The 17,488-nt window shown below is 43.1% G+C and overlaps 1 protein-coding gene across 1 annotated transcript; it reads left to right on the top strand.

Annotated features, from left to right (window-relative positions):
• The first annotated feature begins 1,306 nt into the window (after positions 1–1,306).
• Positions 1,307–16,445, top strand: atp2c1 (ATPase secretory pathway Ca2+ transporting 1). The gene is made up of 27 exons (XM_058052847.1): positions 1,307–1,436; positions 9,114–9,218; positions 9,334–9,450; positions 9,903–9,992; positions 10,378–10,413; positions 10,489–10,550; positions 10,625–10,733; positions 10,806–10,961; positions 11,043–11,111; positions 11,177–11,252; positions 11,324–11,390; positions 11,472–11,596; positions 11,657–11,754; positions 11,853–11,948; positions 12,078–12,167; positions 12,231–12,335; positions 12,443–12,599; positions 12,691–12,861; positions 12,968–13,065; positions 13,139–13,189; positions 13,277–13,443; positions 13,574–13,642; positions 13,737–13,853; positions 13,929–14,076; positions 14,138–14,233; positions 14,326–14,467; positions 16,298–16,445. The coding sequence occupies exons 1-27, from the start codon at positions 1,413–1,415 to the stop codon at positions 16,417–16,419; spliced, it is 2,763 nt and encodes a 920-aa protein (XP_057908830.1). The 5' UTR covers positions 1,307–1,412; the 3' UTR covers positions 16,420–16,445.
• Positions 16,446–17,488: the final 1,043 nt, after the last annotated feature.

The raw sequence follows: 17,488 nt of genomic DNA, 5'->3' as shown, positions 1-17,488 counted from the left end.
CTCCACCCATTGATAGTTTTTTTAACCATCCCAGACAATAAAAAATAACAAAATAAAATATAGCTTTTTACCACAAAAGAAATTGCCAGAGAGAGATTAATCCACACCTTCGTCTCCAGCGGGTGACTACTCTAACAGCCTTCCACTGGGCTCACTAATGCAGTGCATCCGGAATGTTACTGCTCGACTCCTGACTAGAACCAGAAAATATGAGTATATTAATCCAGTACTCAGGTCTCTGCACTGGCTTCCGGTTGCTCAGAGAATAGACTTCAAAACAGCTCTGCTTGACTCCAAAACTTTTCATGGTCTTGCTCCGAAGTACACCTCTGACATGTTAGAACCACGTAAACCATCTCGGCCTCTGAGAAGTTCAGGTAGTGGTCTCCTGTGGGCAACCAGAGTCAGGACTAAACTGGGTGAGGCTGCCAAAATCTGAAAACGGTCTATCAGAAGATGTGCGACAATCCTCCACTTTGGCAATGTTCAAATCTAAGATTTATATTAAACCGTGCATGTGGGAAATGAAAGTATTTCATCCGCACTCCTCATTTTTTATTTTTTGGTTTTGCTTTGTTTTATGGAATGATTTATGGAATTTTGTTTAATGATTTTAGAAGGATTCTATGTTTTTATGGAATTATTTTATGAAGGGACTTTACCCTTCTTGTCTGTAAAGCACTATGAATTGCCTTGTGTACGATGGTGCTCTATAAATAAACACGATCTTTGTTACAACGAGGAGGAACTTTCTGGCAAGTACCACTGATGATAGACAGGAATCAGGAAATGAACTGGTGTGGCACTCAAAATAAAAGTCATCATGTTTGATCTTATCAGCGTGTGTGAGCTGAGGGTGCTTGTCACTCTAGTGCTTACAGAGAGAAGACAACGTTTTTTTAACAGAGTAGAAAATCAAATGCAAGTGTTAATGCTCTTATGGGAAAAAAAAATCAAAGGTGAAATTCTTATTTAACCAGATAAACAAAGTTAAAAGGTAAGAACACAGACGGTTTTAGTGAGTAACAAAGTCAACAAATGTGACAGTTTGAAAACATTTTTGTCGCCAAAGTGAATCATCTTCCTTTTCTTGTGATCCTCTTAACGAGCAATGTATTAACATAAAAACTCAAAATTATTCAGCGTCTCGACAGCCATCGCCGCATGTCACTAGTATGAATGTAATATGAATATAATGTAATAAGTACATAGACTCCATCAATGAGGATAAGGGGCATAGAAAATGAATGGATATATGTAATAAGTACATCATATTGTTTGTGTGCGGAAGTCATGCTGTTGTTTTGAAAGTATATCCGGAAGTATCATGTAGCGGTGAGGCATTCGTGCATCTGAGATGGTGATTTCACTTCTGTCAGAGACAATCGAGCTACGCTGTGGTTGTATGGAAGATGCTGAAGAAACGGGAGTGGCTGGTAAGTCAAACATCTGCTGACGCTTTAGTCAGACTCTGTTCGGGGCTCTTGACTTCACTCTTTCCGTTGAAAAACACCCACGGCCCTCCGGAGGCTCACATCCGGCCGCAATGCGAGGAAGGCGGCGGCTCTGCTTGTTCGCCTTTCGCTGTTAGCTTGCTGCTAATGCCCATGGGTAGCACACCATGAGCCTGGCAGCCTGTTGACGGTGATTTATAGACATGGTTCGATATGTGCGTGGACGTGTTTAGTTGTACCATGGTCCAACTTTTGTTGGAATAAGCAGCGATGTCAGCCGGCAGGTGCCGCTTACTAGCTCGCCGGTCGAAGTCCGCATCGTGATGAGTTTGGAGCTCTTGTTATTTTATCAATTATTTTCTGTGTTTTTATCGAATGTTCTTCTTTTTGTTAACTTTATCCGTAACGTCCTAACAGTCCGTAACGACTATTATCATACATCCACGAGGACAAACTGTATTGTTAAATTGTTTATTTGCGTTTGCTAAACAGCTGACTGGAAACACGACACAGGTCACCGTTCAACGAGCCTGTTTCCTGTTACCATATTAAACTTCCTGGGAATCTGTGATCCATGGCTCACAATAATGACCAGCATAGCCTTCTCAGCTATGCATTATCAAAAGCACTGATCTATTGCTTATGACACCAAAAATAATTACAAAAATTAAAGCATTCACATAATAAAACATTTGTGTCATTGTATTGTTGTCCAACAATAAATAAGTAGAAAATAAGAGTGAAATAAAGTTTTCTGAACCGCCGCCCTCTTGGTTGTGACGCCACAACCAGAGGTTTACTTGCCACCAGACTTGTGAAAACACAGCAAAGAGAAATAAATATTTTATTCAAATAACAAACTAATAATAACATTCAATGATGTTGTGGTGAGTACTTATTAATACATTGGCCATTTTTACTACATATGTACAGTGCATGTACATACAGGTATATTTGTTTTTCAACATTTACAGAATAAACACTGTTTGCTGACTCTATATCATTGTTGGAAACCAATGACGTCACTTGGTTGAATCCCAATTCCACCCCTTATCCCTTCCCGTTCGTCTTACCCTAGGGTTTCCTCGACATGTAATTAATCGTGGTGCACCACCCTAACAAAATAGAAGCCACCACACCTTTGGTGAGATGAAGCCTCATGAGGCTTTGAACCATTTCAGTCAACTGGTTTGAGAAGGGGTTAATTTTCTGAAGCTTCATGCACACAAAATCACCTGCTGGCCTTGGATACAATTACATGCGGCTGTATCTTCATGTGTGATGCGTTGCATTATGATCAGTTTTGGCTTGTGTAAATGATTAATGCTTAATCTACAAATTGTGTGATAACATATACACTATATATAAAATGCTGAATGTTTTCTTGTCCATAAGTGCTTCTGGTATCATGTGATATGGCCAGTTTCATCAGGGCTTTATGTCACCTGGCATGGGCCCTTGCAGGCAGAGGACAGTGAAAGTGCTTGTGTAAATAGGAAGATGTATGAAGATGTATGCTTGTGTAACTTGGACAGAACCTGGGAGTTTTTATTGATTTTTATTCAAAAATACTAGTTTCTCAACAACTTTTGGTTTGCGGCGATTCCTCTTTTTAATACAACTTCTCCACGATGCTGGAAGGTTGCGTATCTTTGACAACCATGTCAACAAGGCCTCATCCAACTCTTGTTTTCTTGTGGCTGATAAAAACGTATGATTTTTCATTTGCACAATGAATATGTCATGGAAAATTGAAAATTTGTTAGTAATACTGTAATAAATTATTATAATGTAGTGATATTAGCCTTACCATGGTTGGGTGAAGGTCCAGTTTCAGCTTTATGTTCATGAAAGGCACGCTCATGCCTTAACATGGATAAGGTGTTATTATTGTACCCCAACTCCTTGAAACACAATAAGCACTTTACCTTTGAATAACAATGAGTGAAAATACAGGTCTTGAAATGCAAACATACCCCATCTCTTAATAATGTTGGATTTGGCCTACTTATTCGGACTGTTCAAGTCAAAATGTTCCCACACACGAGAATCTTTCTAGCTGGCTCCCTATCTTCTCTCTCTGAACTCCAAACTAACTCTGTACTAACCAAACCCTCCAAACTGTCGGCAAACACTATCCACACTGATTGATTCTCTCCACAAAACCCCAAATTTAAATGTATAACCTGAGGGGTTTATGTCGCTGAGTGACAGGCAAACACCGCGCCAAATTCTGAACCACTTCCCGAAACCGTCATGTGGTACAGCCGGGCAGCAAGGCTTTGGACGTCATCAATTCCGGACCCTTACCCCAATTAATCAAGCCTCGATGCACGCTTTGTGGAAGCGCCCACTCGATTACTCGACACACACTTTGAAGCCTTGGCACCTCTGGTGACATGGCTAAAATACAGTGTTCCCTCTTTTATTGCCGGGTATAAGTTCCTAAAATAGCCCGTCTTAAGTGAAATCCGGGAAGTAGCAGCCTATTTTATTTTACAATTATTACAGAGGTTTTAAGGCTGTCAAACCTCTCAGCATACACTTAACACACTTTTTTCAGACAGGTATTAACATTTTGTCACATTTCGCTCTCATTTAAACACCCTCAAAGTTCAAATTTCATTTTGATTTTGATGATCAATCTGCATGTTTGGACACGAGGCGTATTCACTCCTGACCTTGTCTCGCCCTGGCACTGTTCTGCTGTAGTGTTTTTGTGTCTTTGTTAAATCAATATTGCTCCTGTTGTATTTTGCCCCTCCTCATAGTCCTCCATGTACTGAGGATTTGTTTCCAGTGTTCCATAATGACGCCGTAGCATCACCAGCTACCAGGAAACAGGAATAACTAGCAACAACTAACAATTCAAAACATGGCCAATATTGGAGTAGCAAAGTACTGAATATCTAATAAAACATGAGTGACATTATTGTGAAACTCAATAATTATGTTGAATTACTTAATTTGATATGCTTCTGTCGGTCTTCGCTTTGCCGTCTTATCAGCGGGAATGTTAATATCAGAGGAAACTCTGGAAATTGGTGCCCAACCACACTTGGTTTCTAGGGCTGTACACCCTTTAGCACTTACCCCTTACCCCTTGATTTAAGGAGAATTGGGACACCAAAACATGAATGCAGGGGTGGAATTGGGATTCAGCCTTACTAATTTGTCTACCGTCTCTGACTGGTTTGCTTTTTTTATGGCAAAAAAAGGAAGAAGGGGTAAATACACTCCTGATCAAAATGTTAAGGCCACCTACAAAATTTAATTAATTAATATTTTGCAGTGTTAGATCTTAAAGAGGTTCTAAGTAGACCTTCAAACTGCAAAACGAAGAAATGGGAGTGAGACTAAAAAATCAGTAAGTAATTTATTGCAAACAAGCATGAAAGGGGACCTATTATGCTTTTTACATTTTTCTGACCTATAAATGTAGTTAGAATGTTGTATTCTCATGTTAAACGATGCCAAAGTTTCAGCTAATGAGGTGTGCTCATCTGGAAGTGAGCCCTTAAAGAAGTTTGTGATGGCTCAAAATGCTCGGTTGGAAAAGGCGTGGTAAAACTGTTCCTTTGTGATGTCACAGAGGGGCAGACTTCCTTATATGGTTCATAGTTAGGAAGCACTTTGGGCGTGTGACCAATCACAGTGGAGTCGGCATGCCCAGAATAAATTAATATGGTGGAATAAAATAAAACCGACCCAAACAAATGTCCCGGGCCTGAGGTAGAGGATCCGATTGGCCCCCCCGCCAAGACTCTGGATGATCCTTTGCCCAAATGAAGGTTGTTACTGGTGTTGAGTGCAGTCCAGCAAACATGGCATCAGCAAGAGAAGGGTTTGAAGATGAAAAAAACGTCCTGTCTCCTTCAACGTGAAGGTAGTAGTGGACCGAACCATGTCATGGAGTCAGTCAGTCAATATGGAAGTTTACTTTTGGTGAATGTGGACATTGAACTGTTGCTACCAAATACCAATTGATTGTTTTAATCAATATTTAGAAAAAATATCACAATCGGTAAACCAACGTAGGGCACTTGGAATTGTCCTAACTTTTCCCCATTTATGACACCCCTGCACAGGAATCAACCATTTTTTTTGATCAACTGAATTTCAATTTTAATGGTTGTTTGCAATAAATCGCTTATTCAAAAACATTTTTCTCACTCCAATTTATTCTTTTGAAGCCCTAAGTCTTAAGATCCAACAGTGTAAAATGTAAATTCTTATTTTCAACTGGTCTTAAAATTTGGATCAAGAGTGTATTTTGTGACACACCTAATGTTAAAGATGTGCTGCTGCTTCTTTCACAAACCTCACCTGCCACTCCTGCCGTATTCATGTTCCTGACTTCAGTTTTTTGATGGCCTCAAGTTTCCTTTGTCCTCCTCAGTATGACGTTGTCATCAGTTACTTTATGCAGGTCCAGCCTCAACTGGTTTGGTGAGGTGCAGGATTGTTCTAATTCCCCAACATGCTGTCAATGCATGAATGATTCACTTGTCCATGCCTTACAGATGATAAGGTGATACAATAAAATCCCTTCTGTACAGTGTTTGGCATAGGTTTACAGCTTTTATGTGTGTATGTTGTAACTGGTAATGCTATTCTTGTGGCCACTTTTAAAAGCCGTTCATCTTCGGACCAGCCATTTTTCTGATTTTCACTAATTTTTCAAGGCACACAGAATATTGTGTTTATTGAGCTATATAGACATGGTATATGCAAATATTAAACTCTTGTCTTTCATCAGGGAAAAAAGTATGTTTCTACCTTTAGCCTTTTCGCTTCCTGGTTGCTGCGGAGCATGTATATCAATGGGAGAGATGCAGGCCTTATAAAAGGGCTCTTATAAAATGCACTTCTGCCATCTTGTGGACGTTTTTTTGGCACAAACATGCTCTCTTTTATTGTGGTGTTACATCAACACCTTTTTGTGCTTCTCGTGTAAATAAACGGAAAATACGGTACATCTTTGGGAGCAAGCAAGACGAACTCTAATAACAATGACGATTTTTGACACTTTTAAGGCAAGGATTACTAACTAGCGGTCCAAGATCAGACCCACAAGCCATCCTGTACGGACTTAGAGTCAAGAAGTGTATAGTAAAGAAATTATTTTTCTAGGTTTTGACTGGTTTGACTGCTTTCATCTTGATTGCAGGCGTTACGCAACTAGATGGAAACTATCACAGTATTTAACCTTACGATGGATTATCGATGCACTCTTGCTGTGTATCATGTTATTTGTTATTAAAATATAGCTACTGTAAATGTCTTTCACAATTTCTCCTCAGTGGGTCTCGTCGCCATTTTTCATGTCATCCAGGATCCAGTCCCTGCGCTTGTGACAGAAAATGGCAGTTTTTGTTTCATTCTATTGACGTATCACAATGTTGTTATCATGAGCCATGCAAATCGTGTGGTATTGTGAGATACCCTTAGATTTCCAGCCCTACATGATTCTACTAAGCAGGGCTGCAACTAATAATTATTTATGTTGTTTAATTGGCTAATCGATTAATCATTGATTGTTTCAGTCAAATCTGTGTATTCCAGGTGCTAAACATTGACACTAGAGATGAGCGGGATACTCAATAGAGATGAGTATCTATTACGGATTATGCATTATGGCCGAGCATATGTTTATGCCTCGCCCACTCCGAGTACAGATACGGATATCATTTCAATGTGTCAACAGTAACAGATACAGATAGTGGTGTACTCACTCATCTCTAAATACAGAGACAGACGACAGAGAGAAGCGAAGCAAGTGACAGAAAGAAGAAAGAAACGAATGAGATTTACAGATAACAAGGACAGTGATATGAGAGAGGTACGAGAAAAGTGGATGTGTGTGCTGTGGCAGGGTGGAGCAGCTGCTTAAGAAAACATTGAAGGTAGACGAGAAATAGCAGAATTGGTTGTTAGTGTTGGCATAAGCAAATGTGGAACACAAACAGACCGGTTAAGTTATGTTCTGAAATGCGGACCTTAGCATATATCACAATTTTTGGGAGGATGTATCACGATAAGATGACACAAAACGATATCAAATTTAAATTCAGCAGAGTCTTGTTTAAAAAGCTACAAACCTTAAGCATATAATGAAATACACTTGTCTCATATTGTAAAGCTCATTTATTTATTGGTAACACATTTTTCTAATGGAATGACAGCCTCTGCACACATTGCTACTAAGTCTTCAACAAACTGTAATGACTATGCTTGTAATGAAAGAAGATGTAGTCATCTATGCAATTCCAACTGTATATGAAATATATTTTTTATGACACTCTTTTATGCAGTATGGGGTAAAAGGCGCTCTTACTTTGAAGGACTGTCACTGAAGTGTGTTCCGTGTGTGTATGTGTATTTACAGCTAAGACGAGCAACGTTCAAAAATAAACGTTCTTCTCTTGTTTTTACTGCACCTTCCTTAAATTAAAGCCGTAAAACACAACCTGGTGAAAATATACTCATCGAGCCTGAGCCACACAACCACACAAGCTAACTCCTGCTACGTTCCATTCACCCTCTGGAAGAGGAGATTCTGCCAACTTACGACGCCATATCAACATGTTTAGATCGGGAGGGGATTGTTCAGTGTTTAGAATTACCGTTTTGGGTGGCTTTGAATGCACCAGGGGTGGAGGAGGCGTGTTATTCGGGGAGCCAGGGAAGAAGCACTGGGGTGGTCAGTTGCACTTGTTTTGGTGGCGTGGTTACGGCCGACAGTAGCCATTATTATGTGCAAAAAAAACTGCTCATTAGTGACCACAGTCGTGTGACTTCAGTAGCGTCGGGGACGACGCTACAATACAATACATTTAATGTCACAATTTCAAAACATGCAATATATCATATGACAACTAAATACACTCGGATCATTTTAAAAATGATTTCAATGAAGACATTAACTTTAGTGTTAATGTATGAGTCCCCTGTAAATCCTGCATGGAAGTGAAGTGGGACACTGTTGCTTAAATTAATGATGGACACGGGAGTTAACACTTGCATGCTCCAGTTATAACGTTGCAATAGTCTTAGCTAATGATGGACGTGTGAATTAACAGCTGCACCGATCTTTTTTTTTTACAGAGACGCAACTTACACGACGTTAAAACACAGTAACAAGTTGCATTTATCTGTTTACTTCAAAGAGATGCAAATTGTGCAACATTAAAATGCCGAAATACTCTCTTTTACTGTAAGTGACATGTTTTATTGTTTTACAAAGTCACATCTTACCATGGTGTAAAAAAAATTAATAAAAAAAAAAAAAGAGTATGTTTTGCTGCTCCTCTGCATATCAACTGCTGTGGAGAGAGTGAGATCTGCTTGTGTCTGTGATAGGGATGGTCCACAGGAACAGCTCAGAGAGACAGAAAGGGAGCAACAGACTCTCCGTGCAGCAAAAAAGTTAATATATCAGCTCCATTTTCAACGATATTGATTAATCTGTGATATGTGATAATCGGCCCCGATATATCAGTCAGCCTCTGGTTAGCACAAAGCAATATCATACCGAATAGTTATTTTAATAACTTGTTTAGATTAGTTGGCTGTTGGACTCTTTGATATTTGTGATCCATGTTGACCCAAGTTACCTCAATGCATGTGTCTTTATTTGTGTGTGTCTATATGTTGCAGCTTTCCCACACACAAGAGTGCAGTGAAGATGACAACATGGTGCCTGTGCTAAGCTCCAAAAAAGCAAGCGAACTGGCCGTCAATGAAGTGGCTTGTGCCCTTCAGGTATGACCTTGTCATCAATCCGTTCATCATTCAGCATTCAACACTGTTTAAGACTATTTTGATCCAGACACCAAGAATGAGGCTGAGCGTTTATCTTGTTATGTCTGCACTGCAGGCCAACCTTCAATATGGGCTGAGTGAGGAGGAGGTGGCTCGTCGCAGGATCTACCACGGCTGGAACGAGTTTGACATCAGCGAAGAGGAACCGCTGTGGAGGAAGTACATCTCCCAGGTAAGATGACATGGCCGCCAGCGAATCTAAAGTCAACAAGATAATAGCTGCTCCTTGGAAGCACTGTTGGTTGTGTTGTTTGGATGCTTATATGAACTTGCTGCCCTCTCTGAGGCTCCGCCCACCTCCATTTTGTTACATCATCTCCTTCTGATCAACCCAGGAAAGGAGGAACGGTCCTGTGTCACTCATCACACCACCACCACTACTGATACAGTGTGCACATTAGCGAGCATGCATACAGACTAGTTCTGTCCCGCTTGAAACCAGGTCACTGGGATGTTGGACCTGAAAATAGAATAAAGTGCAAGACCCCTTCCCAACAAACCACACCCATAACCTGAGGGCAGTGCTTACAACAGAAGCCTATTTTCATCTGGCATTTTGACTTTATTCCTAATCTGAAAGTTTACTGTTGTTGTAGTAATGGACTTGTGTTTCTGTTCTTGCAGTTTAAGGATCCGCTCATCCTGCTGCTGCTGGCGTCGGCCGTCATTAGCGTTCTCATGCACCAGCTGGATGACGCTATTAGCATCACTGTGGTGCGTTCAGCTCTGTTCTTTCTAGAAGATTCACTTGAGCGACGTCAGAGAAAATCTGATCAACTTGGCTGGCGTTAGCATTAGCATCATTAGCATCGTGTGGTGTCCCCACCAAAAGACAGTCTAATGTGTTTGGTTTCCTGACAGGCAATCATCATTGTCGTGACCGTTAGCACCACACTATGCTAATGCGTTAGCATTAGCATCATTAGCATCGTGTGGTGTCCCCACCAAAAGACAGACTAATGTGTTTGGTTTCCTGACAGGCAATCATCATTGTCGTGACCGTTAGCACCACACTATGCTAATGCGTTAGCATTAGCATCATTAGCATCGTGTGGTGTCCCAACCAAAAGACAGACTAATGTGTTTGGTTTCCTGACAGGCAATCATCATTGTCGTGACCGTCGCCTTTGTCCAGGTGAGTCTGACTGGAAGACAAGGTGCATCATGGGAAAATAAGTCCTCCTAAACCCTCCCTTTGTTTATTCTACAGGAGTATCGATCTGAGAAGTCTCTAGAAGAGCTTGGCAAGCTGGTGCCCCCAGAATGTCACTGGTATAAAGTATAACCGTGATTGCGTAATGGGTAAAATGTAGATGCATGTTGTGAACACTGGGGTGATATTTCAGTGTCAGGGAAGGTCAGCTGCAGCACATGTTGGCCAGAGAACTGGTTCCTGGAGACACCGTCTGTCTGTCGGTGGGAGAGAGAGTCCCGGCAGACCTGCGCCTCTTTGAGGTGAGCACCCGCTAGCATGCATGCGGTGCTCAATCTGCTCTGCTGCTTTGATTGAGCCACCTGATCCAACAGGCCACCGACCTGTCTGTGGATGAGTCCAGTCTGACGGGGGAGACGGCGCCCTGCTCCAAGTCCATCTCCCACCAGCCGTCCGCGACTGACGGCGACATCGCTTCTCGCAGCAACATTGCCTTCATGGGCACGCTGGTGCGATGTGGAAGAGCCAAGGTAGCCAAGCGATGGTGAATGTACCACTCTGGAAGCTTCTACAGAAACACACTCACATTTCTTCTTCTTCCTGTCTGTCAGGGAATCGTCATAGGAACAGGAGAGAACTCTGAGTTCGGGGAGGTGTTCAAGATGATGCAAGCAGAAGAAGTACGTCTCCTCTTATTGTCTCACATGCGCACATATTCAACTTACTTACTGTTTGCGTTTTTCAGGCTCCGAAGACACCGCTGCAGAAGAGCATGGACCTGCTCGGGAAGCAGCTGTCGCTTTATTCCTTTGGCATCATTGGTCAGTTGGTATGACACGCGTCGTCACGTGTCATTGTGTGCTGCTGAACACGATGCATCTACTTTCTGCAGGGGTCATCATGCTGGTGGGTTGGCTGCAAGGAAAGAGGATCATGGACATGTTCACCATAGGTGTCAGGTACTTTCCTTTCACAATCCATGACATGGTTGAGGTATATATGTACATGAAAATCGCATTTAATCCTTTGAACATGTTCAGTCTGGCAGTGGCAGCCATTCCCGAGGGTTTACCCATCGTGGTGACAGTGACACTGGCGCTTGGCGTGATGCGCATGGTGAAGAAAAGGGCCATCGTCAAGAAGCTCCCCATTGTGGAGACGCTGGGTATGACACAAAAATCGGGATAGCCACGGGAGTCGCGTGACCTTCTATTCTTCCCAACAGGATGCTGTAACGTCATCTGCTCGGACAAAACCGGAACGCTGACCAAGAATGAGATGACTGTCACGCAGATGTTCACCTCTGATGGGCTCCATGCTGAGGTGAGAACACCACATTCCATTCGCTTCACGACGTGACTCTTTTGTCTAGTTTTTAAATCAATGTTGCTTGCTTTCATTGTTTTTGCTCTGGATCCCAGGTGACAGGTGTGGGCTACAACGGGGACGGAGAAATTCTAGTAGACGGAGAGGTCATCCACGGCCTTTCCCGCCCGTCACTCAGCAAGATCGTGGAGGTCAGTCCTTGGCTGAATGTTTGCACACTGTGGAGATTGTCACACCATCACTGACACAGTAAATAGAGTGCTAACTGGTGTGTGTGTGTGTGTGTGTGTGTGTGTGTGTGTGTGTGTGTGTGGCATCAGGTCGGCTGTGTGTGTAACGACTCTGTCATCAGAAATGGGACTCTGCTGGGACGGCCCACAGAAGGAGCGCTCATCGCCCTCGCCATGAAGGTAGGAAGACTGTGTCCATGTCACTCGGTGTGTACTTGTAACTACCGCCTTTGTGCTGTCAAGATGGGGCTGGAGAGCCTGCAACAGGAGTACGTCCGCCAAGAGGAGCATCCCTTCACCTCAGAGAAGAAGTGGATGGCAGTGCGCTGCGTTCACCACACCCATAGGGTGAGAGGCGGTCACTCCTTCACTGCCTCTTTACAGTGTGGAATATTTGTATGGTATGGCAGTCATATATAACATATCACCATGGTGATGACACTGTGCTGCTTCAGGACGAGGTGGGGGTCTTCTTCATGAAGGGAGCCTACGAGCAGGTGATCCAATTCTGCAGATCCTACAACAGCAGAGGAACCGCACTTCCCCTTAACCAACAACAGATGGAGCTCTACCAGCAGCAGATCAGTTATATGGGCACTGCTGGCCTCCGAGGTAAAGATACCAACTTGATGTCACAGAGGAAGCTGCCACGTTTGTCTCCCAGCACTCCGTCCAGTCGAACACTCTGTCCCTCTTTTCTTAGTTTTGGCGTTTGCTTCCGGTCATGAGATGGGGAGTTTGACCTTTTTGGGGCTGGTTGGCATCATCGACCCCCCCAGGTCAGGGGTCAAAGAGGCTGTGGCCACGCTTATCAGCTCTGGCGTTGCCATCAAGATGATCACTGGTGACTCCCAGGAGACTGCCATGTCCATTGGTGAGTGTGAGGGACGGCGGGATACTTGCTGATAAGGTCGCCATGTTTGCATGCATCACGTGGTTGTCAGATGATGATGATGATGATGGTAGCTCAATGTGTGCAGCCAGTCGACTGGGCCTCTCCTTCAAAGGATGTCAGTCCCTGTCAGGAGATGAAGTGGACCGCCTAGACCTGCAGCAACTCTCGCAAGTTGTTCCTCGAGTAAGACTGCACACACAACACCTGAAGTCTGAAGGAGGCGCTCCTGAGCATGTGTCTATTTTTGTCTCTACAGATCTCTGTGTTCTACAGAGCCAGTCCCAGACATAAGTTGAAGATCGTCAAGGTGACCAAATATACACACATCATGTCAGGACATGACAGGAAGTGCAACCTGAGACACTCTTCCCTCTGTCTATCTTCTTGTCCGCAGTCTCTCCAGAACATTGGCGCTGTGGTGGCCATGACGGGCGATGGAGTCAATGACGCTGTGGCTCTGAAAGCGGCCGACATCGGTGTGGCCATGGGCAGGACGGGCACGGATGTCTGCAAGGAGGCAGCTGACATGATCCTAGTGGATGATGACTTCCAGACCATCATGTAAGTCCCATTCATTTTCTTGTTCTTCCTTGTTTCTTCCTACCTCCTTTCTATGTCTTTCTTCCTTTCATTTTTGTCCTTCCGACTTCCTTCCTTCTTACTTTTGTGCACTGATGACTTGTGCTGGCAGGTCGGCCATCGAGGAGGGGAAAGGTATCTACAACAACATCAAGAACTTTGTGCGATTCCAGCTGAGCACGTGAGTGTGGGAGTACTTCATTTTTACAGTCCTGCAGAAATGTCAATAACCATGATCCTCACTCGCCCCCTTCCTCCCCCCCACTGACCTCTAGGAGCATCGCTGCGCTGACGCTCATCTCCTTGGCGACACTGATGAACTTTCCCAACCCCCTAAATGCTATGCAGATCCTGTGGATCAACATCATTATGGACGGACCGCCCGCTCAGAGGTACAAGAGCGGTGAAGCAGGTTGTGTCCGCTGGCGTCAGGGTGAAAGTAATTGTAACGTTTTATTTGTTGTCAGTTTGGGCGTAGAACCCGTGGACCGTGATGTCATCCGCAAGCCTCCTCGGAATGTAAAAGATAGCATCATCACGCGCAGTCTCATTGTCAAAGTTCTGGTGTCGGCCTTCATCATCGTCTGCGGGACACTCTTTGTCTTCTGGAGAGAGGTAGTGTTGATGATGATGATGATAATGCAGACGGCGCCTAGACGTTTGTGTTTGCGTAAAGTTGCAGGACAACGTGATCACTCCTCGAGACACCACCATGACCTTCACCTGCTTCGTCTTCTTTGACATGTTCAACGCACTCAGCTCTCGCTCACAGGTGATGCTTCGTGTTGACAAATCTACTACATGTTAACCGCATGTCGCCATGGTTACTGTGCATTAAGTAACATGTTTGCGTACCACCCTCAGACACGTATGGTCCATGAGATGGGTCTGTGCAGCAACAGAACCTTTTGCTTTGCCGTGCTGGCGTCCATCATGGGTCAGCTGCTCGTCATCTACTTCCCGCCTCTGCAGAGCATCTTTCAGACAGAGAGCCTCAGCTTCTTTGGTGGGTGTCCTCCATTACTAAAAGTAATTACAGTAAACCTTGGATATATCCGATTCAATTGTTCCCACTGGTTTTGTCCGATATAAGCGAAATCTGTTATATGCGTATACCGGAAAATGTCCGTTTTACGCATATATGGGATTTATATCCGGTATATGCGTAAATCGGATTTCATCCGTTATAAAAAGGCACTTCCTTGACTGTTTCCAATGTACCTGGATGCGCAGGCAACGCTGCAAACGCTGCAAATGACGTCGTATTGCCTGTCACGATTCGGCGAATCGGAGCGCCACGATGCGGCCATTCGATATATGCAAGGGAAATTTAATGGAAATGCATTGGAACGGGACTGGAGATTTTGTCCGAAATAGGCCAAATTCGTTATAAAAAATCTGATATATGCAATGAATTTTTATTGGAAATGCATTACAGAAAAATTGGTTCTTTTTTATCTGTCCGTTGTGAGCGAATTTCCGATATATCCGAGGTTTACTGTATTAGCGAGTCATCAAAGGGTCCTCCCATATTTGATGGCACAACCTAAAATCATTTGGAATTTATCGTCTGTCTAGGATCTCCAATTCCTAATAATAGGATATAAAACGATATGAAATTCTAATTCAGTGGAGTCTGGTATAAAAAGCTACAAGCTATATACAAGCTCAAATTGTAAAGCACATTTAATATTGGAAACAAAGTGGCTAATTTTGCTAATGGGATGTCAGCCTCTGCACGCATTGCTTCTAAATGTTCAACAAACTCCAATGCCTGTGTTTGTGATTAAGGAAGATGTAGTCACCCATGCAATTCCAAGATATTGGAAGATATTTTTATGGCACTTTGTTTTGTTTACGCAGACATGGGGGGAAAAGCGTGTGTGGAAAATGTGGTTAAATTTTTTTACACATTTTTTTTTTCAAGATCTGACCTAATTAACGTTAACATTTTGTGACGAACCGCTGTCTTTGACGATCAAAGTTTGTCGCCATGTACCACCCACATCCTACGGCATCAGCTTAAAGGGGAGCTATTATGCTTTTTCTATTTTTCTGTCTGACCTATAAATGTAGTGTCACTAAAGTGTCAGATAATGAGGTTTACGCATTTGGAAGTGAGGCCTGAAAGAAGTTTGGGATGGCTCAAAATGCTTGTTTTGAAAAATCGTCGTAAAACTGCCTCTTGTGATATCACAGAGGCCTGGACTTCCTTAAATATAAACTCTCTGTCCTCCTCAATGCCTCCGCAATGCCTCAAAAGGGAATGATTGATTCCTTACCAGCTAAAGAAAGGCATTTTAAGCAACAGTCTATCAACTCCTATAAAGTTAGTGGCACAAACTGGAAGTATTTCTATGCCCTCTGCAGTGTGACCAACCACTGTAGAGTGGAGGCGGGGCATGGACAGTTTTCACGGGAACCACAAAATACAATGAAATACAACTGAATATGTTAATTCTGGAAGAACTAGAAAGCTTTCTGTGCTGGTTATTGTGTGTAGCTGCTCTATAGGAGTCCATAACTCAATACAAAGGGCTGAAAATGAGCACAATAGGTCCTCTTTAAATACTATATCAGTGCCCAAGTCTGTAATTTTCATTTTGATTTGGACTCAAATTCCTTAGGTGGAGTGTTTCACCCAAAAAAAGACCTTTTATTTTATAACATGAAGAGATGATTGAATGTGTCCTCTCAAGGTAGACCCCTGTTCAACAAATTGTTACTATCTGTGCGACTGTTGGAAGGGATTTTTTTTTTTTTTTTTAAAGGGGGCGCTCCTTAGTGAATTTTCCACCCGCTAACATGTGCGTTATGCTCTGTCTTGGTGGTGCAGATCTTCTCTTCCTGGTGGCACTCACATCGTCAGTGTGTGTGGTATCGGAGGCCATTAAGAAGATGGAGAGATGGCGAAGAGGAGAGAAAAACCTACCCACTGACTACTTCCACGAAGTATGACGTTCTGGCTCCTCCTGCTCGGAGGAACAAGACCAGGATGAAGGTGACGGAGTCTGAGGGCTTGCAGGACCTCCCGCGTTAGTCAGGAGAAAAGACAATTTGGCTGCTCTCACCCATCACACCATCACCCACATTCCTGGTCTTTCCCGTCCCCTTGAGGATTCCACTGACAACTACTGAGCCTGCTTCCAGGAGGTCAAAGGTTGTGATGCACTAGAAGGGAACAAACATGGAAAGCTCCTTATAACACACACACACACCCCTGCTTTGGTTGACTCTGATGACGTGCTTTCAAGTACGACATCTACAAAAGGCACAGCAGGCTAGCAAGCTTGCGGTCCCACACAAGCTAGCGAGGTCAGCCCAGCGGCGCAAAGCAGGTGTGTTCAGGGTCCAAACGCCCGCCTGCTGTAGTCGTCCTGTGCCTTAACAGAGTCATCATCATCGCCTCGCTCTTTTCCAAAGGTTTTTAGATACTGTACATGTTGTTTTTTTAGGTTTGAATTTCATTTCTAACAATAGAATAAGCCAAATGAATCACTATTAAATCATTTCTTTATTACTCCTACATGTCAATATGATATGAAGAAATCTAAACCAGTTTTTGTCAAATCTTGACTTTTAAGACTCCCATAGCGACGGTCTGACGGCCAAACACAATCCATATTGAAGAGTTTGTGTTGAAGGTCTCATGACCTGTCTTGCCAGGTGTCTTTTCTTGTGATCATGTGACCTGACAGGTCTCTCTTCCTTTCATCATGGGACCTGTCCCTCCAGGTGTTTTCTTCTTTGCTCTTGAGACTCTACTTCCTGATCATTCCATCAGCTTTGTGTCTGCTGCAGGTCCTCACAAAGCACATCAGTCGCCATTCAACTAATACGTTCTAGAATATTCTAGTAAAACATGACTACTTTTATAGTTCTGTATACGGTCACTCGTCCAACCGTTTACCCAAAAGAAGCTTGAATAGTATGAATATATATTTTTAATAAGTAGACATTCAAAGTTGTAGTGAGACTGTGGTGCATTGCTAAGAACAAACATTTTATTTCATTTTGGACGTGTGCT

This window comes from Doryrhamphus excisus, chromosome 17 (assembly GCF_030265055.1).
Source record: "Doryrhamphus excisus isolate RoL2022-K1 chromosome 17, RoL_Dexc_1.0, whole genome shotgun sequence".
NCBI classification, from domain to species: domain Eukaryota; kingdom Metazoa; phylum Chordata; class Actinopteri; order Syngnathiformes; family Syngnathidae; genus Doryrhamphus; species Doryrhamphus excisus.
Note: the sequence above shows the minus strand (reverse complement) of the source record. Positions and strands in the feature narration are given on the sequence as shown.

Bases quoted from the DNA above. Each gene is read 5' to 3' on its own strand.
- atp2c1 (XM_058052847.1), top strand. From the start codon at position 1,413: ATGCTGAAGAAACGGGAGTGGCTG. The intron at 1,437-9,113 runs GTAAGTCAAACA...TATATGTTGCAG, and splicing joins TGAAGAAACGGGAGTGGCTG to CTTTCCCACACACAAGAGTG. The intron at 9,219-9,333 runs GTATGACCTTGT...TCTGCACTGCAG, and splicing joins AAGTGGCTTGTGCCCTTCAG to GCCAACCTTCAATATGGGCT.